This window comes from Lissotriton helveticus, chromosome 7, assembly GCF_964261635.1.
Source record: "Lissotriton helveticus chromosome 7, aLisHel1.1, whole genome shotgun sequence".
NCBI classification, from domain to species: domain Eukaryota; kingdom Metazoa; phylum Chordata; class Amphibia; order Caudata; family Salamandridae; genus Lissotriton; species Lissotriton helveticus.
The window spans coordinates 1,451,523,516-1,451,550,776 of NC_136068.1; the positions used below are offsets into that span (position 1 = coordinate 1,451,523,516).

At 45.5% G+C, this 27,261-nt stretch overlaps 1 protein-coding gene across 1 annotated transcript in view; it reads left to right on the plus strand.

Moving 5' to 3' along the window:
* TRIM28 (tripartite motif containing 28) overlaps positions 1-27,261 on the plus strand; it is a 678,597-nt gene that overhangs the window by 75,132 nt on the left and 576,204 nt on the right. Inside the window, exon 5 of the mRNA XM_078654815.1 lies at positions 18,208-18,324. Within this exon, the coding sequence (XP_078510941.1) occupies positions 18,208-18,324 (117 nt within the window). The remainder of the gene's footprint in view (positions 1-18,207; positions 18,325-27,261) is intronic.

Here is a 27,261-nt window from a genome sequence, read left to right on the forward strand (position 1 = left end):
CCACCCGGGAGATGACCACATCTCTGGCGTGTGTCACATTTTCTACCCAGAGCCCTCTATTCTGCCGCTTTTACAAATGGTAGAAACCTTCCTTCGCTGTACAGACTAGATAGCCCACCATTGGGTTGTACACCTAATGCCTACACATTTTTTCCACCTGCCCAGGTGCAAATGTTCCTGGGTCAGAGTGAAGGCTGTGTCCTGCTTTGAGAGACAGCCTGCTTGCATATCGGGCGCATCGTAAGCTTTGAAGGTCACCATCTTAATGTGCCACTTCACTAGCCTTTCTGTCCGGAAGGGAGGTGTTACCCCCCTTCCTGGCCTGGCTATTGTTTCCTACTCCTGAGAGAGCTCACACCTCCTAGCAGGGGTCAGATTTCTGTCTTGGTGGCAACAGCTCGGGCTGACAACCAGGGCACAGGAGAGCCTTGGTCATCCAGGTGGGCAACCTCTTAAGGTAGCCACCTGGGTGCATGTCACATCGACTTTGACATTGGATTCATGTTGGGGTGATGAGGCACGTTGTTTGATACCAAACATGTCATATTTGCGTGTTACCACGGACCTCTGATCACTTATAGTAGCCCTTAATGGAAAAGGCTACTCAAGGGACATATAAGTTTGCATTATATAAACAAACCTTTAATATAATGCACCCTGCCTTCTGGGCCGAGGATGCCTTCCTTAGGGGTGACTGGCATATATTAAAAATAGTGCATTCAAATTGCCACAAAGTCGAGTTTGAGAAGTTTGCATTGTTCATGCAGTGTGCAAAGGTTGTACTGCTGTCATCTATTAGCTTGGGTCACTCAGGATGGCGCAACCAGTGCTTCTGGCCCTCGTAACTGCTTTAACTCCCATTCCCTGGGTACCCCGATAGCTTTTACTAGGTACTCATAAGAGGGTTAAAGTCCTTACCAATTAGGGTTACAAATTCACATGTATCCTTGTACAGGGTAAGTAGGCTTCAGTGCACTGTCAGTCGAAAACCAGATTTTAGAAGTCCAAACTGGGGGAAAAGTGGGGGACATCTGCAAAAAGCTTGTTTTCTTAAGTCTAATCTAATTTTTAGATTTCTTTTCAAATGTATTAATATGACTGTAAATCTACTAGAAAATGATTATAAGTATGATAAACTATGTACGGTCCACTATATTGTTAGCCATGATTTACTATCACAGTTTTATTATCTATTAATAACGGATCCCGCCTCTTTGTTTACTAATCAGACTATCTTTTTCTTATTTTTATGTCAATACCTTTTTGTATGGTAAACCAGCACAATAAACTACCAAGTGGAAGTCCAACGGCAATTAATATGTGTAAAAGCCGTCTAACAATATTGATCAGGAAGTACGACAAAAATGTGACGGAAGTTTCACCTACTGCTTCCTGTGCTGTATCCAATACTATATATAAAATACAGCTTCCTGCAGTAAGTGATAAACATAGACCCACTGAGCTATCTTGTATAAACATCAGCAGAAGATTTTTTTTGTCATGGTCTATGAGCCTCTAGGAAATATATTTTACATCACCTCTGTGTTAGAGATAGTCCTGCTACAACACTTTTCTTTAATGTATTTTCCAACCCTGGAAAAACAGAGCTTCTGGAACGTTTTGCCATTGCCAAAACCTATAAGCTTGACACCAATTTTTTTAAGTTATGACCTTAACTATTTGAACTTAAAGTTAAAATTTTAAACAGTTAATGAAAATTAAATCATGAATAAACAAACATAAATGGCTCCTTTGAATATTTCTTTATGAGGTGTACTATCGGGAAAGACTGCCTCTATTTGAGTAATTTTCTGGGCTAACCAGAATGGAATTTGTTCCCTTATTGCAGGCAGCTTACTGATTACTGACTGTATAGTCTGTGGTGTGATTTTGTTTGTGTTCCCCTGATGAGGGGTGTGCTGTGGAATTCTTATACCAGGTTGGACTGTTAAGGTTCGCATGACATATTGTACCGATTGTCTATGTATTTTAATTAATTGTTTTAGCTGAGCTAACAGTTCTACATAAGACATTCTTTCAATGTTAGGATGTGGTGCATAGCTGGCTAGTACCGGCCATGTAGCTCCTGGTCTACCTAGTGGACCAAGCCTGGTAATGTGATTTTGATGTTGTAGGGCCCCATTAAACAAGAGCTGATGCTCTTGGTAAGTTAGTGGAATTTCAACTTCCTCGAAAGGAATGTATTCCGTTGGATGTTCCTCCATCATGTAGAAGTGGAACACGTGTTGTTGGATTTGCCTGTGGAAAGACAATCCATGAATAGAATACCTCTGTCTGCCGATATTCATGTGCATCTATGACAAATATAACCGTACCACCTCTCGGTGATAGGCCATTTTCTATAAGCTTTATAGCTATGGTTTTTCTCACGTTTCCCAGGATGATTATAGCATTCGGGTCGTTTTGTTGGAGACCTGGAACGTCTAAACCTGGTTGGGTGTTAGTCCTTGCAGCTCCACTGTTCTCTTCGTCGCTATCTTCCATTTTGTTGCAAGTTTTGCAGAGAAAGTTTTAAGGAAATGAAGATAAGGTGCACAATATTTTGGAACACTGTATCCTTCAAGGTTGAACAAACCAAATACTAATACATAGGATTTTCGTCCTACTTAGTTATGGTGGATATTTTATCCATTAACCCACTCCAGACGTCTATTGGAGTCTTTACGGGATAAAAGGGATCTCTGTGAAAAGCACGACTGAGTTACTCTAGTATCTAGCGTTAAATTAGTGCCTTACCTAACGAAGGGTGCCATGTAGTGTAGTTCCTATATTCCCAATAGGCTCTGCGCATTGGAATAATACATCCTATAGGTTAGACGTAGGACTGAGGTCGACTAGGTCTCTATCGAATAGACTTAATTGTGTGCCAGCTAGCTCAGAGGTCACTAGAAACTTTCTTGACTTCACAAGAAGGGATTAGTCTCTGACAACCGCATAAACATGACAACTTTGTTTCCCCAAGATAAAACGTGTCTTCAGAGTCGTGGAAACAATAGATGGATATTTCACTCATGCATGCTTCGATTCAGATGCAGAGAAAGTAGAAAGGCGGGCGTTTTCAATAAAAGGTTTTATTGAACAGTCTTCTTTTTCAAGCATAAGAAATGAACTGCTAGATGCAAGATTTCTCTACAGGTCTAATCAGCTCTGTACCTTAGTTTAGAATGGAGAAGGTCAGTCTCAGGACTCGATTTCTCAACAACCCGCAAGGGAAGTTTGGAAACACAGGAGCTGGATTTCTCGGCAGGAGAAAAGACAGCACCTCTGTGTGTCTGCTGGAGGGTCGGCTTCCTTCGGCACTTGCTGTAGCAGGGCTCGCCGGGCAAGTAGATAGTTGAACTGCTCCAAACCACTGTGCGTTTGCTTGGGCGAGTGTGGGCATATTTATACCTTGAAGGTGCCGACTTTGACGTACAGTTGGACATAATAACGTCATCAAAGAGTTTCAGTTCTTTGAAAACTCCATGAGTTCTTGGATAAATCAATACTCAAGCAAGGGGAAGTCCCTGACTGCTGAAGGCAGGTTTTTCCAAGAAATCGTTGTGGATTTTCGGAACTAGTGGAAGTAGCCCTACCTTATTTGGACTGCATGAGCGATGTCTAAATATGGTAATTATTCTTATGCCAATATAAGGATATGGTGATTTATACCTATATAAGGGCATGAATCGGAAAACTTACAATAGGGTCCTAAAATGATACATAACAGACGAAAAATCCTATGTATTAGCTTTTTGGTTTGTTCAACGTTGAAGGACAGTGTTCCAAAATATTGTGCACCTTATCTTTGTTGCCTTGTAACTTGCTCTGCAATTTTCATTTCACAATGACCGAAAAAGAGGACAACATCTCTCCTAGAGCTGCGGCTGATCCAGCCGGAGCAGCTTTTAACATAACAGGTTTTAATGAAACCGACGATGCTGCTATAATCATTCCTCAAAATTTAAGGAGAGCCATCACTATAAAACTTATAAAAAATGGCCTATCAGCAAGAGGTGGTAGGGCAGTTTTTGTGATAGAGGCACATGAATATCACCAGACAGAGGTATTCTTCTCATGGATAATCTTCCCTGAAGCAGATCCAAGAACAAATGTGTTTCACTTCTACAAAGAAGATGAACCACCAGAGGAATATATTCCTTTAGAGGACATTGAAATTCCACTAACATACCAGGAGCATGCGCTCTGGTTTAAAGGCGCCCTAAAACATATAAATCACATTACAAGGCTCGGTCCACTAGGTAGACCAGGAGCAACATGGTCGGTGTTAGCCAGCTATACTCCACATCCTGAAATTAATGAAATGACAGATGTGGAACTACGAGCTCAACTCAGAGCTAATCAAAATCTATAGACAATTGGTTCAATATGTCATGCAGACTTTTACAGTCCAACAGGCAATAATGATTCCACAACATCCCCCTCACCGGAGGAATACAAATAAATTTACACCACAGACTTTACATTCAGTCGTTGGTAAATTACCTACAAAACTGGAACAAATTCCATTCTGGATAGCTCAAAAAATTACTCCAATCGAGGCAGTATTTCCTTATACTACATCTCATGAGAAACACAGAATTTTAACAATCTGTTTACCGATCTGGAGCACCACCTCTGGAGGACTGCGACACTTCGGTACAGCCTTTGCTGCTATTTACACTAAAACGCACGGTGTTCCGTCTATGGCGGTAATACCAGATGTCCTGAAACAGATTCAAAATTATTCCAGGACAGAGCCTGCTTTAAATCTAGGTATGAAATTACTGAAAGATTTCAAACCAGTCTCAACAATAATATTAACTAATATTAAGGATGAAGCAGCATCTGTGGTGATCCGCAAAAAGTTAAGGAAATTTGATGTAACTGAGCAACCGCAAGAACTCGCCAGAATAATTGAAAAATCCTATGAAGAATTAGGCAGAGGCCGCTTGGGTGGGAATCCATTTAAACCCCAACTGTCAGAAAATCCAAAAAAGGTCTTTACTAAAACACTCTTACTCCTATTAAAAAGAAATGGGAGAACACTAAACAAACTTCTGAAGAGAAGCGTTCTCATTCCAGAGGTAGATCTCCTCAAAAGGAGCCCTCTGAAAGGAGGTAACCTCAGGAACCTGGATAATTTGAGAAAACCTGATAGATATAAAGATACTGATGCACGTTCCTCTCGTACCTTTCAGACTTCGTCACAGAAATCCAAAAGAAGAGGACGATCCGAACACAAGGAAGAACGCGTGAAGTCCAAAGACGATCAGCACGTTCAGAAAACAAGAAACCTCAATTCACCAAAATGAAATTAGCAGGTCTAAAAATCAGACCTGCTGAGGATCTTGACGACACAACTCAAGAACGGGGAATGGGCTCTGACCGTTTTGGACAGCGCAGCAGAAGTCACATAGCTCGCAAGAAATTGAAGGATCATCTGGAGACAGTGGACTTGAATTAATTCATTCAAGTTAAAACTGCAGATACCAGGGTTAGTTGTCCACATAAGTTATATCAAATAACACTCCGGATGGAGGGGGACAATCCAAGAAAAGTAAGCGCACTCTTTTGGGAGCGACTCTCTAAGGGTTATGACATACTTCTAGCTGAACAAGCCTGGCCACCACAATTTGTCCGGGAGTGCCCACATGGCGAAGACCTCATTATGCCAGCTTTCTCCAACCACATTCCAATTTATTTAAAATATACCTAAGCCAGGAAATGGGCAGTAGCCCAGGCTCCTGCATTATATAAAAATCATGTAGGATGGGATGAGGACTCTCCACCATAAAATCCAGTTGAAAAATCAACCAACTGCACAAAGGCAGTACCCAGTTAAGCAAGAAGTTAAAAAAACAGGTCAGGGAGATCATAGATCAACTTAAATACCAGAGTGTGATTGAAACATGCACCTCGTCAATGAACAATCCTTTGTTTCCTGTCTCCAAACCAGCCAATACATATCGTCTAGTATTGGATTACAGACACTTAAACTCTTGCTGCAAAACTTTTGCAGTAGAAAATGCACACAGCGCAGCATTAATGAATAACATTGTGCGTAAGAAATACAAAACCACTTTAGATATTTCTAACTGTTTCTTCTGTCAAAACATTGTACCAGAAAATGGGTATTTGACCGCTTTCTCAATTATGGGGATGCAGCGTCAATTCTGTCGTCTCCCTCAGGGATTCAATAATAGTCCGGGGTTATTTTCAGCTAGAGTAACAGAGTTACTACAGACATATGATGATGAAGCCTTATCATCTGTTGATGACCTCTATCTAACAGACGATGACTTGGACTTGGATAGGCACTTTAATAGGGGGAATACAATTATATTGGGATTCGCCTCTGAAGGGTACAAATTCAATTAAAAAAATCGAGAATTGCCAGTCTCAACGTCCTATTTTTAGGATATGAATTATCGAGTGACGGCAAAAGCCTGGCAGCAAACGTTCTAGAGAAATGTGCGCTGCTCCAACCTCCAAAAACGCTGATTCTAGGTTTCCTGAACTTCAGAAGAACATACATTCCAAATTACGCAGAAAGGGTTAAACTTCTCTACGAATTAATCAAACCTTATTTTAAAACCGTTAATTGGACACAAAAACACACAGAAATATTGCGTTCATTGCAAACAGACGTTAGCAACAAAACATTTGCAAACACACGTAAACGTACGCAACTTAGTGATACGAATAATTCCAGGACAATACAGATTCACGTACTTAACTTTTAACGAACGAGAAAAAGTACCAATAGCTTACAAATCACATTTGTACACACAAGCAGAAATGAAGTTTACTTCAACAGGAAAAATTCTGACAGCGCTTCAAACTGCAGTAGCAAAAGAGAACCCTCGCACAAGGTAAACTCATTATGGTCGTTATACCTGTACCATCTTTAGAGGCAGTGACGAAAGCGAGCATTCCGAATGCTAAAGCTTTACATCCAAGATGGATACAATGGGTTAATTGTCTTGCTGCAACAGACGTTGAATACGTTTTTGACCCTTATTTGAAAACACAAAGCATTTCTATAATATGAAGAAGAATTTCCTCTGCCTACTGAAATTCTGCTTCTAGAGCAGTATGAATATATAATTTATACTGACAGATCAGCTCAACCCGCTACAAGGGGTAAACAAGCCTATAGTGCGGCGTGCGCGATCGTTAAAGGTCGTTGGCGCCATGGCAAATTCCGACCAATGGTCACTGAAACACAATCTCTAGGAGATTGTACAGCTCAGCGAGATGAACTACAAGCATTCAAGATGGCGCTTGAAAATACGGAAATCAAATTCCCTACACTCATAGTGTGCGGTTCGCATTATTGTGTCCAATCTTACTATGAATACTTGCAAAACTGGATTCAAACCGGTTACAAAGATGCAAATGGTGGCACAATCAAGCATAAATTGCTTTGGGAACAAGTAGTTCAGTTACGATAAGGACTACAAAACACTCACGTGATACATCCGCTGAGTCATCAACGTGATGGCGTTCACGTTGCAGGGAATTCATTGGCTGATGAAGCCGCGAAGGCAGCTGTGCAAACGGCTTCCGTAGCTGCAATCACTCATTCAAAAACGAAATAGACAGCGAAATAATGCAAGCTGTCAATGCTTCAAGCAAAGACGGTGGTAAAACATTATCGAAAGGCTTTCCACTCAAATACTCGTACATAAGTGAAGCGAACAACGTTCCTTTTGCTTGAATCCCTGGAGTGGGGTTTAGAGTAATTCCAAACATAGAATATAGATTGGGACTAATTTTAGTAGCTCAGGAAGGGCTTGCCTCTGCACATGCAGGTGTTTCCGCCACAGTATCATTATTAAAACAGAGATACTGGTAGTCGCGCATGAGGAAACAGACCAGAAACTGTTTTGGAATGTGAAGTCTGCCAAAAAATGAAAGTCTCTACTGTGAAACGTCCTGCGCAGACACCCCTGTAAATTTCAGATAAACCATTAGCTTTTGTTTACCTGGACCATTGCGGTCCCTTACAGAGGGATGGTAACTATAAATATATCATAGTCACGGTGGATTTGTGTTAAAGGTTCATTTGGATGTGGCCTCAGCGCTCGGCTGACACTCAAACTGTTCTAAAAGATTTGCGAGTCTTTATCGGCACATACGCAGTCGGCACGCTACATTCTGACCAGGTTCCTGCGTTTAGCTCTCGTGCTTACAAGGAGGCCATGGCCAATCTGGGCATTGCATTGCGGTACTCTAATCCATTCCATCCTGAGGGAAATTTGGTAGTGGAGAGAAAAAAACGGGACATAAAGCAATCTATAACCGCCTAGGGTATTAGGTTCGTGTGACAGGTGAGTCAAACGTCTAATAAATGTCCAACGTAGTCTTAACAATCTGCCAAGAAGTTCTCTAGGGGGTACCACTGCATATGAAGTCCTTTTTGGGACCAGAATGATCATGTCGGACCTAGATTGTCAGACTTCAGTGGTATACCAAAAACCCTTTGATATCAAAGACCGTTTGGCTGTTTTACAGGACCTAAATGAAATAAGAAAGAAACAAAGTTGCGTGTTCCTGAAGCCAACAACCACTGAAGAGAAACCGACCGTCCCAGCAAGACCTGTCTGGATCCCAAAGCTTGGTGATCTAGTCAGAGAGAAGATCGCGGACAAGAAGGAATTTGAGCCGCCTTACAGGCAACCAGTACCTGTCCTAGCAATCCACGGATCAAGGTAAAAAGGAGAACCGGTTTGTGTCCATCGACCTGGTCAAACCACATCATGTGGCCAATCATAAGCAGTAGGCCAAGTGGACTCCGCCAATGTAGCAGACGCCCTAATCTGGCTACTATTCAAGAGGTTCAAACTGAGAGACTCATCACCTTTGAAGAATCTGTAGTGTGAAATGAAGGTCAATGCAACAAAGCTATGGAACTGGTGCCTCTTGAGACCCAAATAACAGTTAGTCAAGATACACCGGTCTACAACGAAGTAGCATCAGACTACACAAATGTAACACGTGATCAAGTGGTTCCATCGATTTCAACGAATCCTGATGCAATCCCAACAATTGATAGAACTGCCTCTGGCTATTTCATTAACTTTGATATGTTTTCCGAGGATCCCAGCGAACCTGAAACGACGTCCATAAAAAGAAATTGAAAGAACAAGCAACAGAACTTTTTCCATCACCTGGAAAAGACTTATCTGGTTTCACCATGGATTGAACTTTGGATTGTGTTGGGTGTGCATTTTCTTCTACTTTGGTTGACTCTGGTAATAACTTTGGGAATGCTGATAAATGGAAGATATGTTAAAAAGGACACAGCAAGTAAGAACATCAACTTACTACTCAAGCCACACAAATCATCTCATCGTGAACAAAGAGACTCGTCATCAGTGAACATCACAGCCGTTCCTATACCAGGAGGTATAGCTTGGGACAGAACTGATTACGACATTTTTGGCCCGTCGGAGCTGTTAAAGATTCCACACCAGTTCAAGATTTCCTTGAATGACTTTGTTTCATCCAGTACCTTTTCTGATGATTGGGACTTCGAAACTGTTAATAATATGATGTCAGACTTAGAAATGTCTGCTGTATTTACAAATCATGAATACTTAGAAGGTTCATCAGATTATGAACAAATGAATTGTTATAATCATTGTGTAAAAGTGGCTCTATATATACTGGACCAAAGTAAGGTACAGTGTGTATAGAGTCCCCAGATGTATGACAGTTTTAAGTTAGATATAACCTTACTCTCTAAAGTGGTAGCTTGGTCGAGCAGTAAGGCAGTATCAGAGGACAGTGTAAAGCATTTGTTGTACACACTCAGTCAGCAAAAGGTTTCACACACTCAAGAACTGAACTCTAGGCCAATTGCTTTTATATCAAAAGATATAGTTGTTTTAATTTAGAACCAACCGGTATCAAAATACTTTTCTCTATATTAGTGACTTTTGGTAATTACTTTGCAGAAAGGCAATAGACTTTGTAAGTACAATAGCTACAGTGGTTGCAATAGGCAACACAATTCTAAGCACAATTTAACATTGAGCTCAATGGGTTTTTACTTCATAAATGCAGTTGATTACTTTAGGGATTACTTTTTTAACCACAGGAATGGATCCTGGATTCAGTCCCGGGACCTAAGCTGTAAACCGTTCAGTGAAAGCATTTTGGTTACAGTTGTGATTGTATTTTCAAAGTTGACCAATAAGTGCAAACTTTTCAGTGAAAACCAGGCAAAGTTATCCTATGGGAGGAAATTCAAGTCACAGGTAAAGTATGTTCTCGTTACTTTTGTAATCGAGTACTGGACGCCTAGGTTCAGCACTGGGACCTCTACGTAAGACAGGTAAGTAATTACGGTTTGATAGTTGGTACGACACTCAGAAGAAACTTCACAGAAAAACAGTCAGTGGATTCCTATGGAAGAAAATTCAGGGTACGGGTAAGTACAGTTAGGATTACTTTCTTGGTTCAGTACTGGGCTAAAAGGTACAGTACTGGCTTCTCTCCTGATCACAGGCGAGGAATTCGTTATTAGGCTGATTTTAGATAAATACTTTAAAGTTTCAAAACTCCACACTTTGAAGAAATTTCAAGTGAAACCAGTCAATGTTAAGCTATGGAAGGAAAATGAGTTATCGGCTTTCAGGTGAGTACTCGACTGGTGGAGTTAAGGTTCTGGGCATAGACTCTGAGATCTCCCAGAGTCGGAAAGGTACAGTAGTTACACCCTCAGCGGCACAGGGGAAGCCGGGTGCAGAGAGAGTAGGCCCAATGCAATCCAATGGAGGGTAGGGGGCCTTTGGTTTGTGGCTGCAAGCAAGCAGGCCACGCGGCTGTGGGAGCTAAGCTCCTGGTCACTTACTCAGGGCAAGTGGGGAAGTAATAAATGTCGGAATTTGTAAAGCGCACAGCTACCTCCACCGGAGGTGTCCCGGCGCTGTCCGTATACCACTTAGGAACCCTTCCTGGCTTTCCTGGGAAATGTCCACTCCTGGGCACCCCCCAGGTGCAGCCAGGCATCCCAGTGCTTTTGGGGCCGTTGTGGAGACTAAGCAAGCTATTGCCCAGAGTTGCAGCGTGGGACCCATGATCAGAACAGGCACTGAGGCGAGAATATCCAGTCAGGGGAATTAATGGGCCGGAGACCCGCCGAGGCGGGAATCGAACCCTGGTCCCTGGCCAGAGCTCTGCATCAAGGTCTGCCTGCTCTAACCATTGAGCCACACTTCTCCACTTAAGTAGAGTAGGGTAGTTGTTGCACTTCCAGCGGCACTTGGGCGGCTGGGTGCAGGGTGCTTTTGAGCCGTCTGGCGCTCAATGTTATCCAAAGGGAACAAAGGCTGCAGACTCGGGGACGGAGATTCTTCAGGTGCGACCACCACTTCGAGAGGTAAGTTGGGATCTTGGAGAAGAGGTAGGTACCCCAAAGGAAGACACAGGGAGGCGCAGGGTGCAGGGGTGTCTTTTTGGTTTCAGGAAATCTTACCCTCAGCTGGTCGCAGTTGGAGGGGTTCCTGGTTCTGAGGCTGCGGGCGTCGTCTGGTTTGTCGAGGAGAGTCTTTTGGCACTGGGCTTCGGGTTCCAGTCACCGGGGGGACGTCCTCGTGGTCTTGGGTCACTCAGACACGGGCCGGGCTTGGCGGGTGCAGTGTGTGCTGGATTTGCGGTTCCTGGCTGACACCAGGGGTATTGCTGTTTGAGCAGAACCCCTGCTTGTGGGAGTTCCAGTCTTTTGGAAGGTTCAAGGCAGGCAGGTCCTCCAGGGTTGTCGAGGTTGCTGTCCGCAGGAGACCCCGGAGTTTCGCAGGATCAGGTTCAAGGATCAACAGGCCTGTAATGTTCTGGGCCCAAGTCCGTGAGCGTCGTACTTTTGTTAGCAGCTGCACAGCAGGTCTTCTTGTTTCTTGTTCTTCTTCTTGTTGTAATCGGGATCTGAGGAAGGAAGGTTCAGGGTGCCCCTAAATACTAGGGCAAGGGCAGGGACCAATGGGTCCCTGTCCTGGGGTGGGTACACCCCCTAGCCTACGCCTCTCCTGTGGTAGGGGGGCAGGAGCCTAGCTGTGATTGGGCAGGGCTCCCCATTTTCAAGATGACGGGATCCTGGAGTTGTGCTTCACCTCGCCTCTTCCGCCTGAGGGGTGGGGTTGTCATAGACTGGCACACTCCTCCCTTTCCTCATTTAGGGTTTCCCGCCGTTCTTCCCGACAGAGTAGGGGTCAGAACCGGCAGTGGCCAGTTGCTGAGTATAGAAAGTGGCCTGGAGAAGCTCACAAAGTTGGCATGCCTTTGAAGCTTCTTCTGCCCATCCTGGGGGAGGAGGCTTGGCACCTCGTCCCAGGATGTTTATTGTTTCAGTCCCCCGAGAGCAGCAGGGTCTTGACCTAGAAACATATCTGGTGGTGGCAGCCTCACAGTCAGGACACTGGGAGTTGGCTAGGTTTCAGGGGGCATCTCTAAGATGCCCTCTGTCGTTCATTATACTTTAAATCCCACACTGGCATCAGTGCGGGTTTAATGTGCTGAGAAGTTTGATATCAAACTTCTCAGTCTTCAGTAAAGCCATCATGGTGCTGTGTAGTACGTAATGACTACCTCCCAGCACCATATACTCTTAATGGCAGCACAGCACTTACAGTGCCCAGGAATTGCCCTGGGTACTGTAGGGGCACATAGCTCATGCACCTGTGCCCACACCACTGGCATAGGGCACCCAGCTAGAGAGGTGACTGATGGATGCCAGGGCAGTGAGCTTGTGGGCATGGCACACAGGTGCCATGTCAACTCTGTTTAGTTCTGTACTTAGACACTCAGCCTGCAAAGGCAGTGTGTGTGTGTGTGTGTCAGGGCACAGGGCCCCTAACAGTGGCACAATAAGTGCTGCAGCCCTTAGGGGTCTTCTCTGGTCACCATGCCTTGGGTCCCTAGGGTACCATTTACTAGGGGCTGACAGGTGGCCAGAGATGCCAATTGGGTTTTAGTTTCAACACAGTTTTAGGGGAGGAACAGATGCCCTGGGCACCTGGTTGGGAGGAGCCCGGGGCACACTCAGTCAAAGTACATAAGCAATTCAGCAAAAAGTGGGGGCATACCCATGCAAGAAACATGACACTTTCTCACATTATCGTCATCATTTCTTGCACAAATCTGCTAATCCTAGAAATGTATTGATGTATAACCAATGGGAACTTTGTCCTACACCACCAAAGGGTAGCTCAAAAACATTTTTGGGAAAATTTCCATAATTATCAGGTTTTAATATTTCCAATCCTGAATCATTTTACTTTAAAAATGTTAAGACAGGAACGAAAAGTATGTTGACAAATACCAAACAAATTTTATTCTGCAGCCTTTTATGCTTGGCTGTCTTCACTAGGTTTCGACTTTTGGAAAGACAACATTGAGACAAAAACTGTCTGGGGCACAAAAGATTGGCAAGTGCAGGGGATAGAAGCTTTATTTAGAGCCTACATCATCCCAGAGCAAATTATGTTTTTGAATGACACTGTCCAACAGATATCTTGTCTTGGATTAGCCAAGATAAAAGACCTAAACAATCCGTCCATACCTACACCTACACCTGATAGCAATAACACTTCAGAGGGGGAGGTCGACGTACATACTATTTTGCATCACAACAGAACAGATCCAGATTGGAAAAAATGGTTAATCTGGCCCACAGACACAAACGACTGTCAAGATAGATTCCCGAGTAAAACACGGAGGTTCACATTCACTAGGCCAGATCCAAGATATGTTCAGAGACAGCATCCAGGAATAGTAACAACATACAGTGTAGGGAAGCTGTGCCTTGAATGGCTACATAGATCTACACTAAAGTATGTAAAACAACACTTATCTTTACTTAAAGATGGCGCTGATCTTGGAATTCTTGCTAGGACCAAGAAAACTGCGCCCTAAACGTTTTATATATGCCGCTATCTATGCTGCTTATAATGAAGCATGGAAGATTACGCGAGCAGAGACTGCAGAAAGAATAGGAGAAATTGATCGTATTCATTTAGAGAACACTCTCTGTAGTTGACAATGGGTTAACGACTGTCGTCCAGGATCTATTCTTCGGACAGCATAGTATCCTCTGCCATAGACATCCTGGAACAGGACTTGGTCATGTTGCAACATGGTCAGTCGTTCTATCAGGCTATTAGGCTGGACGTTACAAAACCTTCGTTCAGGCTATGTGCCTTGGCGTTTAATCAATACTACGTCACTGTTTTCAGAATTCAATCTCACTGATAAACAGATCAAACTGGCACAGAGGGGAGCAGACTATACGGTGCTGCGCATTGAAAAACTGGAAAGATTGCCATTGACTGTCGCTGAAAAGCCAGCCACAGAATGGATTATCCACGGAACAATCACTGCCTATTACAATTTTCCATTTTCAATATTGCATAAAACACATACCAGCAAGCACATATGAAAGGTTGGGTAAAGAATATATCAAGACATCCTGAGAATTACCGTACACACACAGATGTTGGAGTGGGAGAAAAGAAGTGTTTCTTAGTGGTAAAAATTGTGAAAACGCACTAAGTGGTTCTCTCCTTTGTCAGGGTATTAATTTACACAGGCCTGCGATGGTTCCTCCAACAACTTATCCTGCCACGTTCAAGGTTCCCCAGCTGCGGTGATTGATCCAATTTTTGGACAGCTTTCTAATGGAAGTTACCTCATGTTGAACGATCACAGCTGCTGTGGCATGTTGCCATGTTTACCCTATCTAGTATCTGTGTCAGCCAGGGTCACTTGCTGTTTGCAAGTATTGTTTCCGAAAACCAAGACAGACCGGGAGTTGCCGTTATGGCCTTCACTGAACATCTCTTCTATACTAATGGATACTTTAAGCAGAATGAACGCCATTCTTTTACCGAAAACTGTGCCACTGACCTCGGCCAAAGAGACCTATGATTTGGAAGTCGCAAGGACTTCTGCAGAGATACATACCCTCTTAACTACAAATTGCCTATACATTTCTTGGAACTGTTAAGTCGTATCTTAAATACATCAACAATACCACTCGTATCAGACATGTTTAAGACAGTATTTTCGGGACTGTCAGCACCTTTTGAAGCAGTCTTTCCAAACTTCGTGCACTCTGTGTTTGGCGGATTGCCTCTCATTTTGGGACTCGTTGCAGGGATACTATTTTTGCTCCTACTGCTGCGATATGGCAAGTCAATCCACAACCAACACCCAGTTCTGGCGGATTGCCTCTCATTTTGGGACTCGCTACAGGGATACTATTTTTGCTCCTACTGCTGCAATATGGCAAGTCAATCCACAACCAACACCCAGTTCTGGCGGATTGCCTCTCATTTTGGGACTCGCTCCAGGGATACTATTTTTGCTCCTACTGCTGCGATATGGCAAGTCAATCCACAACCAACACCCAGTTCACCGTGGAGACCACTCTAGTGGCGATGAAGTGTCATGAGCGCATTGTCCAAATTTTGGGACCACCTAGTCTAAGAGAATTGAATAACACCTCGTTTCTATCATTCAGACCAATTTGGCAAGATTGCATCTTACCTGTTCTATGCTGCCTGCCATGCGGAGAAGAATGCGTGCCCGACACCTGTCTGACACTCCCATCAGTCGTGCCAACGGATGTTGATACTTTGCTTGAACCAGTAACGGCCTATGCACTGTGTTGTCCCCAGTGGCTACCAATTCTGATGACTGCATTCATTGAGATCTCAGACGCACAATGCTACTACTGAGGTAAGAGAAACGACAGGCACACAGGTACCTTCCAATTCGAATATTGCTAATGCGACCAATGCTGGCAGCGATGTGTCACATCTATGTGTAGTTGATCTTCTTAACGAGGTAATCCAACTTTCACCTACAATGGTAGACAACTTTTTTACAGACTTAGAAGATTTGATGTTTTTTCCAAACAAGAACACTGACTTTTGATTTGGCACACAGTATTCTGAGAGACTCTGAATTCGACCTTCATTTTTTCAAAACAAAGTTCTAACTTTGGAACTCTTTTTTTTCCTATGATACATTTTTTTCTCTTTTCCAAATTTTTGTTTTTACTTTTTTTTCGCACGAAGTAATCTGCTTAAAGTAGAACTATTCATAGAGAACTGGAATTCTTTGAAAAAAACTTCCAGAGACAATATTTGATCTTGTCCTCATACCAACAGTTATATGTAATATGACATGAAGTGGTTTCTTCACCTTTTCTTTTCTGTATTTACGAGCCATTTCATAAAATGTATTTTCGTGATTCATTCAAGATAGCATTTTTCAAATGTCACCTATATGCTTAGAATGAAACATTGCTTTTAACGCGTACAGCACCAATGCGCTTTTGTGTACAACCAGTACCATTGCATTTTTATGTGTTTGGGTGGATTTTAACACATCATGTTTAGATATGTTTAACGTGTTTAGAAATTAGTAATGTCGTACATAAGAAAGTGGAGTGGGTGTTGTATGGCGTTTTAGATTCCGAATGGATTTTCACAATTCATGCCCTTATATAGGTACAATTCACGTTGCCCTTATATAGGCATAGAAATCAAGCCCTTATTTAGGCATATCCCATGCAACCCAAATACAGGCATGGCTACTTCTATTCGTTCACCAAACGTCACGACGATTTCTTGGAAAACCAGCTTAAGCTGTTAAGGACTTCCCCTTGCTTAAATATTGATTACTCCAAGAATTCAGTTACTTTGCAACGAACAACTATTCCCTAGGGGTTCATTCATATGCCCGACTCTACGTCAAACATGGCATTCCTAAACCCCTTCAAGGTATAAATATACCTTCACTTGCTATCGCAAAGCACGGTGGCTCGGAGCCGTTCGATCACCTACTTGCCCGGCTCAGCTCGCTACAGCAAGTGCCGAAGGAAGCCGACTCTCCAGCTGACGCAGTGATCAGGAAGCTGCCCTCCTCTGCTGAGAAATCCAGCTCCGGTGTTTGATTCCCCTTGCGGGTGTTGGGAAATCGAGTCCCGGAACAAAGATACCAGACCTCCTTCATTCTAAGGTATGGAGCCGATTAGAACCTAGCGAAACCTTTGGTAGATTCTTGGCAAAAAACTAAACCTATGCTAAAGACCATGTTCTAGATCTTGGTTAGGTACAGTGGGGTAGGCGTATTTTAGAAGCACCAGTTGAGTATTTTAGCCTGTTATTTATGTATGTATTTTTATATGGCTTAGAAACCAACAGTATTACAGTATTATTTTATAATACTATTCTCGCTGTACGCGTTATACTTTGCATTCTAACGATTGTAGCAGTTCACCTCTCTTGCATGAGAAAGAAGACTGTTCAATAAACTTTTTATTCAAAACGCCCGTCTCACTATTTCTCTGCAAACTCTGTAGAAATGAAGCATGCACGATAGACTGAGTGAAATATATATTTATCTATTGTTTCCACGACTCTGAAGATAGTTATTCCAGTCCTAGGGAAACAAAGTTGTCATGTTTATTCGGTTGTCTGAAACTAATCCCTTCTTGTGAATTCGAGAGTTTCTAGTGACTTCTGAGCTAGCTGGCACTCACAATTAAGTTTAGTATATTCGATAGAGACCTACTGACATAAGTCCCACGTCGTATCTATAGGATATGTTATTCCAATGTGCAGAGCCTATTGGGAATATAGGAACTGCACTACAATGTGGCCTTTGAAGCAGAGTCTATTTTTTGGATATGGTCAATAGATGTGCCCTGCAGTCTCTTGTGCACCCTATGCTTGCTGAGCACAGCCAGGTCTGGGGGGGACAGAGTACAGGGCATGGCTTTAAGTCCCACCATATGACCATGCCTTGCTAAACAGGGTCAAGGCTGCGCTTTGCATATTCTGAGGGCAGGGTGTATAACATTCAAGTTACTAATTAGGCATGGCCATGCCTTGTGAGCACTGTTAGCTCACAAGGCATGGCATACCTAGTTAGTATTTGCTGGGAGCAAAGTATAATAAAGTAAAATATTATGGAAATACATATATAAAAACAAATTGCTACTTTACTGGGATTACGGTCTTAATATAAACCTGTATATTCCTGTAAAAATGTCTGGGGTTATGATTCAAACCCTACTACTATGCATTGTGGAGCCATAATCTCTGGCCAACGGTGGTGTCCAGGTGTGTTAGTGTAAAGTTTTCAGTGCTTTGCTGGAGTTGAGTGAACAGAAGTGCTTTATCAATGTTACAGGTACCAGTTCCTGGATGATGCAGTTAGAAATCAGAGAAAAATCTTGGCTGCGCTTGTCAAGCGGCTTGGGGAGAAACATACAAATTTGCAGAAGTCTACAAAAGATGTCAGAGCTTCGTAAGTAAGCTACAGCGTTTGATTATTCCTTTGGCTATTTTAGACCGTCGACAAACTGCAGTGACTATTAATTTTGTGAAAATGTAAACCAAGCTAAATGTCTCTAACATGAGATTATCTGTAGGGGCGAGCTTGTTGAAACATTTTAACAGAGCAGTAGTTTGTCTACTCATTTTGTTCAGAACCGATTGACACGCCCTAAGTTTTCTCAGAACTCTGGCCTCCCTGAACAGGATATTTTTGTTTCAAAAACTGTGTATTACTATTTACTTCACCCCTGTGCTTTGTATGCAACAACATTAAAAGGATAACGATCTGATAGTTCCTGGCATCTGCCACCTGGCCAACGTTTTATTTTTTTCAACTGTTTTCTATTGAGCATAAAGTGGAACATTAATCATGTGCATACCTGAATACAGAATAGTCACACTGGTTGACCAAAAATAAACTTCTTAGTGCTATTGTGACAATTAAGGGGATATCCAGGCAGCTAACCTAGCCTTACAGCCCTTCAGCCCTTCAGTCCTACTATGGGGAAACACTGCTCACACTGGTTGACCAAAAATAAACTTACTTAGTGCTGTTGTGACAATTAAGGGGATATCCAAGCAGCTAACCTAGCCTTACAGCCCTTCAGTCCTACTATGGGGAAACACTGCTCACTCAAAGGACCCCATCTTCACTGCCTTTGTCACGCATGTCTCTTCTGTTGGTCTCCAGATGTTCATCTCAGGATTATACTTGTGGAAACTATGGGACAGAAGTCTCTCGTATGGTTAATGACGTTTACCCCTGCCCTGGGTGCTCAAGAGCTGATTTTTGTTGTCATTGGTGAACTTGGATTATGGGTGTGCAGCATAACATAGCATGTCTCATGTGTTGCAGTCTTGCTGGGAGGGGCCAAAAGTGCTACTCTCATAGTGGTGAAAGGCTACTGCCTTTCCCAGGTTGTAAGTAGCCCAAGCGCGTTGGTGGCAACATATCCTATTTGGATCAGTAGAAGTAAAATGACCTTTTTATCGGTCACTCAAATGAGGCCTACCAGCTCGCTCATGTAAAGTTAGGCTGTTGTGTGCTTAACTTACCCTTGACTTACATTAAGTTAATATGAAGTGTTGTGCAGTGCAGGTCTGTTGTATGCATGTGCTGGGTGTATGTGTGCCTGTTAATGGTACAATACAAGGAAGAATCTTGGGTCCGTTTTGGGGCGACCCAGGACTGACTCGGGTAGATGAATCCCCAACAGATTGCTGCATTCCTGTCAGGCTCCATAGCACATTTTAAAGGGTACTTTGATTCAGAAAGGGATCGCTGGATAGGGGCTATCTCAGGAAGAATCACACAGGGTAGGGCTGAGGGAATGGGGTAAACTTTTGACACACATCACTGTGGCTGACCTCCAGGTGTGAACCTCTAGTCACTAATGGCTTGTGTTGTGGGGCTACCCGCTTTGTAGTAGCTCCTGCTGTGACTGATAATAAGGCAGGGTAGAGGGCACATTAAAGAAATCAGATTGATCCCCAACACAAACTTTAGATTCAGACGCTAAATCACATTTTGTTGTCTGCAAATGGACTAAAAGATGGGGAGCTTGTGGCCCTCAAAATTGTCTACAGTCAAGCCAGCCAGACAGGCTCTGTGAAGAGGCAAAGCTCTGAAAGACTTTTGCCTGTGACCAGAGCTAGAGGCTAAGGCCTGCCAGACTCCTAGCTGGGTGAGGGGACATCACCCAGAGACTTCCCAAGACTACCTGCCCCTGGAGCATCCGTTCCTGCCTGCTTACCAAGACGAGCCATGTTGGGAATAGGAGAGCGCCGGAGGGAGGGGTGGTCCAGTGGGAGATTTTGTTGCATGGATACCTACAGTGAGGTGTGAGGAGGCAGCTGCTGCAGCGATTTGGTCATTGCCAATGTGCAGGTTCAAGTTGGTGACCTCGTATGCCAGAGGGGCTGTTGTGAAATTTGCTGTGAAGTGTGACATTGTTGATAGGGCCGTTGCCCGTGTGGTGTATAAGTTAGCAAACCCCGTATGCCAGAGGGAGCCTCGATGAAGAGGGACATGCTGCTGTGCTGATCAGGCAGTCGCTCGAGTGAAAAGAAGTTATGGGGACTCTATACATCTTGGGGAGCCCTGGGAGGAAGACCAGGATTGCAGTCTGCCTACTGGATACCATTGTCATGAGAAGAGGGTGCTGTGGTGCCCTGTGCAGACCCTAACCCCGACTGAGGATAGAAACTAGAAGCAGTTGTCTACATTTCGGAAATACTTTGCCCTTGTTAGGCTTCTGAAGGGGGTGTTATGACATATGAAAATATTGACATTGTCACACCGTATATACTGTTAAAAGCACAATTATGAATGTAACGTGTTCCGGGGTTAATGCCCACATCTGGACTTCACTGAAGATTCCTTTGATGCAGAACCAGGACTACAAATAATTAACCATTTCGTCTCAGCTATTTTGCACTAGAATTTTTAAGCTTTCCTTTCACAAAGCGATATAATTAAAATTCTGCTGTGAGAATGCTGCTTATGTATTCTATTTCCTGTGGATGAGGAGCAGCCGCCTGAAACTGAACTCTGACAAGACGGAAGTCCTCATCCTTGGCCCCACCCCCTCTGCCTGGGATGACTCCTGGTGGCCGACCGCACTGGGAACAGCACCGACTCCCACGCACGCAACCTAGGATTCATCCTCAACTCCTCCCTCTCCATATCAAAGCAGGTCAACGCTGACTCCTCCTGCTACATCACGCTCCGCAGGATCTACAAGTAGATCCCGACCGAAACAAGAAGAACGGTGAGCCAAGCCCTCGTCAGCAGCAGGCTGGACTACGGCAACGTACTCTACGCAGGAATCCCGGCAAAACACCTACAACAGCTGCAACGCATCCAGAACGCCTCCGCCCACCTGATCCTCAACATCCCTCGACACAGCCACATCACCTCCCACCTGCACTGGCTCCCCGTCAACAAGAGGATCACTTTCAAGCTCCTCACCCAAGCACACAAAGCACTCCACAACACCGGACCAGTCTAACTTAACAACAGACTCAACTTCTACACCCCTGCCTGCCAGCTCCGCTCTGCCCCGCTGGCCTCGCCCTCGTCGCCGTCCCGCGCATCCAACGAACAACCACCGGCGGCAGATCTTTCTCCTTCCTCGCCGCTAAGACCTAGAACACCCTCCCCACCCACCTGCGGCAGACCCAGTACCTGCTCACTTTCAGGAAGCTCCTCAAGACCTGGATCTTCGAGCAGTAGCAGCACCCCCTCCCCTGAGACCCTCAGCGCCTTGAGACCCTCACGGGTAAGTAGTGCGCTTTATAAATTCACTGATTGATTGATTTCCTGATTTGTTTGACTTTTATGTTGGTTAGTTAGAAGATTGTTACAGCTGAAAGTTTTGCAGCGTGAATCTTACTGGATTCTCTATGCTGTGCATTATTCCGCGGTCTTGTGGTTGGGTCCGGATTCGTAATCTTTTCTTTGTTTTTTTTTTTGTTTTTTTTCGTAGCCCAGGTGGGCGTCTGCGTCACACCTCCTTGGGTGCATTTCCGGTGACGTCGGCATGCTTCCTGCGGAAGCTCCCACTCTTGGGCGCCATCTTCAGATTCTTTTTTTCCGCGGTCAGGTCTGGATCATTCCCGTTTGGGCTCCAGACATTTTTGGAGAAAGAAGAAAGGAAAATGGAGAAATTGCAAGGAAAAGGCATCTGAAGACTCCAGGAGACTACATCGACGAGGAGTCTGCAAAGGAGAAGGAGAATTCATCAAGATCCTCGACGAACACGCGACCAGGGAGGCCCTGAGCGCTCGATGATGGACAACATGCCGTTCAAGTTCTGCCGTAACTGCCACCACAAGTACGCGCAGAAGGACCAGCACCCGGTATGCAACCTTTGTCTACCGGTAAATCACGAAAGCGAGGACTGCAACGCCTGCTCCGCCTTCACCCCGAAGACCCTTTGTGTGAGAGAGAGGCAGAGGGTAGCGCACGCCAGCCTTCAGGTGAAGGCCCCGACTCCGTCCCTCTACGATCTGGGGATGTCTTCCGAGGAAGAGGACAACGCTGCCGCCGAAGACGACAGCTACACGGTCGTAGAGACAGATTACACGAAGACTTCTGATAAGGTAGGAGACTCTCCGGCCCCCAAGAACCCGAGAGACTGAGTCTCGAAAAAACGAGGGCAAGACCCCTAAAGCGCCGACGCCAAAACACCTGGCGTCCGCGAGTACTCACAGGCCCAGCGGATCCTCTGAGAAGGAGTCCCCGGCGCCGAGAGCTGTTGAACAGCAGAAGTCGTCGAAAATCGTCCCCGAAAAGGATCGATCGACGCCGAGGGAGAAGAACCCTAAACTACCGACGCCGACCAAAGGCACAAAATCCGGTTAGACGTCGAAAACTTCGGCACCGAAGAGCACGGCGCCGAGCCAACAGCCGAAAAGAGCGGCCGAACCATCCGACACGGAACACGCGGCCGAGATGGAGAAAAAGAGAAGGCGCCTCGAGGCCGAAATGGAAAACATCTTGCAGCGGAAGAAAGAATTCGACGCAAGGATGAAAACCTTCACGATCCCACACAAGACCAAGCCACCAGTGGTGGAGGTGGTCGAGGAGGAAGACGAGGTCGCCGAGGAACAAGACCCGGACATCGAGGTGGTCGACGACCAGGAAGAAGAAGAGAATCCCTACGATAGTTACAACTATGGGGAGGAAGAGGACAGCAGGACGGACGCAGAGTCGGCCCCCTCTGACCTACAGGAGGTGGATTACCTAGATGTTGACACCGACAGCCCGGAGGAGGCGGTCGACACATATCCCTCGAGGCCATCGCCGCCGGACGACATCGGGGCCTACAACTCAGTGATAAGGTCTGCCGCAGCGGCATTCAAACTCAAGCTCGACGAAGAGAAGCAGAAAGCAGACTTCCTTCTAGAGACATTGCTCCCCACACAAACTAGGAGCCAATACCTGCCAATGCTCGACAGCGTCTTGGTTCAAGGGAAGGAAGCATTCAGGGAGCCCGCAACATGCAAGGCAGTAACTCCCAGAACAGAGAAGAAATACAAACATTCCTCAAAGGACCCACCCTACATTCAGGGGACGGTCTCTGCAGACTCCATTATCACGGCCACAGCAAGGAAGAGGGCTAACGTACCCACTACTTCTGGACCACCACCGGATAAGGAGAGCAAGAGGATGGATGTGGTGGGCAGAAGGATTGAACGGAACTCCGCGACCCACTGGCGCATGGCTAATTCCAACCCACTGATAAACAGGCACATGTACCAGATCATGGAGGAGCTGGGGCAGTTGGTGAAGGACCTGCCCCAGGATGCCAGACAGAAGGCCGAAAAGCTGGTTGAAGAAAGGAAGAACGCGGCAAACTCTTGCCTTAAGACGGCCCTGGATGGAGCAGACACCTCCAGCAGGCTCATGATGATGGGTGCCACTGAAAGAAGACACGCCTGGCTCAGGATTTCAGGTGTCAAACCAGAGGTGCAGCACTGCATCCTGAACACACCGTTCAACGGCGACACGCTTTTCGGAACAACAGTTGATGAGAAGCTCAGTCAACTAAAAAAGGACAACGAAACAGCAAGGTCCATGGGAGCATTGCAGTTCAGAGGCAACAAAAGGGGCACCCCGTCACGGAGGCCTGGCGGGAGAGGTGGAAACCAGCCAGGTACATCACACCAGGCTTTCCAACAGACGCACCAGGCAGACTTGCAGGCTCAGCAGGGTCAGCAGAAGCAGTCCTGGCAATACCAGCAAAGAGGCCAGTCCTTTCGAGGGAGAGGAAATGGACGTGGACAGAATAGAAGAGGGGGACAGCAGCCGCTTCTAAGTGACTTCAAAAAACTCTGTGTGCCCACCCACAGAAAAGATCCCAGGGGGCAGCACGTACAGAGGGGTCAAGACAAGCTACACATCTACGACCACATAACACCAGTGGGAGGAAGATTAAGATTTTGCCTCCAAGAATGGAGAGAAATCACATCAGACAAATGGATCCTCAACATCATCCAATTCGGATACTGCATAGAGTTGGAGGGGAGGCCAACAAACAGAAAACCAAAAAGAAAACCACTAGCAAGCAAGCAGCTAGAGTGTCTTCAGGAAGAAGTAAAGGAACTCCTGCGGAAGCAGGCCATAGAACGGGTACCCTTCAAGGAAAGAAAAAAGGGAATATACTCAACGTACTTCCTGGTACCAAAAGTAGACGAGACAATGAGACCCATTCTGGACCTAAGGTTCCTGAACAAATTCATAAGAACGCAAAAATTCAAAATGACCTCCCTGCAAGAGGTGCTCCCGCAACTGCAGATCGGGGACTTCATGGTCACAATAGACCTCAAGGACGCCTACCTGCACATCCCAATGAACAGAAAGCACAAGCATATGCTCAGGTTCACCATCGGAGAAAGCCACGACCAGTTCACGACACTAGCCTTCGGGCTGAAATCGGCACCAAGGGTCTTCACAAAGTGCCTCGCAGCAGTCGCAGCGCATCTACGAAGGCAGGGAATACATGTATATCCCTACCTGGACGACTGGCTGGTGAAAGCAAACTCATACCAGAAATGCAAGCAGCACGCACACACAGTGACGAGCACGCTCATAAGCCTGGGGTTCTCCATCCATTGGAAGAAATCTTCAATGGAGCCGGAACAAGTGAAGTTCTTCCTGGGAGCACAGATCAACACCTTACAGGGCAAGGTGTTCCCCAGCGAGAAGAGGGCGAAGGCGCTGGTGAAGGAAACTCGCCTCTACCGGAAGGGACAAGCTCGGACAGTGAGGACTGCGAGCAAGATCATGGGGATGATGGCATCATGCATTCACCTGGTACCGAATGTACGTCTTCACATGAGACCCATTCAAGAATGGCTACAGGAGCAATGGTCACAAGCTACAGGCAGTTGGGAAGGATCTAGTGGTTGTTACGCACGCAGTGCAGAAAGAGATGACATGGTGGACCATGGAGAACATAACAAGGGGAAAGCCTCTAACGCCCCCAACGCCAACAGTGACCATCACCACAGACGCATCCCTGAAGGGATGGGGCGCTCACATGGAGGAGCTCAAGGTGAGGGGACTGTGGACGCCAGCAGATGCGACAAAGCACATCAATTACCTAGAATTGAAGACAATCTTCCTTGCACTGAAAGCTTTCCAAACAAGACTGTACAAGCACAAGGTGTTGCTACAAACAGACAACACCACCGCGATGTTCTACATCAACAAGCAGGGGGGCACACAGTCAGCCCCGCTTTCAACGCTGGCACAGGATATATGGAGATGGGCCATCCCTCTCAAGATAGACCTGCTAGCCATACACCTACCAGGGAAGGACAACATACAGGCAGATTGACTCAGCAGACAGACATCGGCATCCCACGAGTGGGAGCTCAATGCTCAGGAGACAAAGTGGCTGTTCGACAGATGGGGAACACCATCAGTGGACCTGTTTGCCACACGCCGGAATGCAAAATGCCAAAACTTCGCATCCAGACAACCCGAGGAGGGGTCACTGGGGAATGCCCTATGGATAGATTGGTCCGGGACATTTGCTTACGCCTTTCCCCCGATACCACTGATGCACAGAGTGCTGAGCAAGTGCAGAGCGAGTCAACATGACCCTGATACTGGTCGCGCCACAGTGGGCCAGACAGACATGGTACTCGCAGATCATGGAGATGACAGTGTGCACCCCACAGATTCGGCAAGAGGAAAGACCTACTCTCCATGCATAACTGAGAGGTGCTACACCCAGAGCCAGAGAGCCTGAGCCTAGTAGCGTGGCTCCTGAGGACATAGAGTTCGCACATTTGAGACTGCCAGAAAGCACCCTGAGGGTCCTTCGGGAGGCACGGAGGCCTAGCACTCGGAAGTGCTATGTTGCGAAATGGAAAAGATTCACAATGTGGTGCAGAAAAGAAGGACTTCACACTAAAATGAAGGACTCCACAGTGCTAAAGTACCTGACACACTTGCTGGAGAAGAACCTTAGCTCATCCTCGTTGAGAGTTCACTTGGCAGCGATAGTCGCCTACACAAGGGGAGAAACTTGCAGGAGTTTCTTCACTTCACAGGTGGTGAAGGGATTCCTAGAAGGAGCGAAAAGGATCGCACCACCCAAGCGGGTGCCTCCACCTGCATGGAACTTGAACATAGTCCTAACGGAACTCATGAAGGAGCCCTTTGAACCACTTCACAAGGCTTCCCTAAAGATGCTAACTATGAAAACAGCTTTCCTGGTTGCAATAACGTCCTTACGCAGAGTAAGCGAGCTTCAGGCGCTGACGCTACAAGAACCCTACATACAAATACACAATGATAGGGTTGTGATGAGGACTGACCCACACTTCATGCCGAAGGTGGTATCCAAATTCCACATGAACCAGTCTATACAGATACCGAGTTTTTTCCAAAAACCAACAACTAGCGCAGATGGAGCTCTGCACACCCTGGACGCCAGAAGGGCAGTCATGCACTACATTGAGAAGACGAAGGGACACAGGAAAACAAAACAGTTCTTTGTGTCATTCGCCAACAGTTTCATTGGAAAGACAGTAACAAAAAAGACTATTGCACGATGGATCGCACAGACAATTCAACTCTGCCACAAAGGTGCAGGACAGGAGCTAGCAGAGGGGACACGTGCCCACTCCACTAGGAAAAAGGGTGCTACAATAGCCTTCCTGGCTAACACACCCATACAAGACATATGCCTGGCGGCAACATGGGCTTCGGTGCACACGTTCACGAAGCACTACTGTGTGGATATACAGATGAACAAGGAAGCACACGTCGGACAAAAGGTGCTCCAGCACATATTCAATAACCAACGCTCATCTTCCACCCAGGCGCCACAGAAATGAGAAACCGCTACAAAATCTATGCACAGCATAGTGAATCCAGAAAGATTCACGC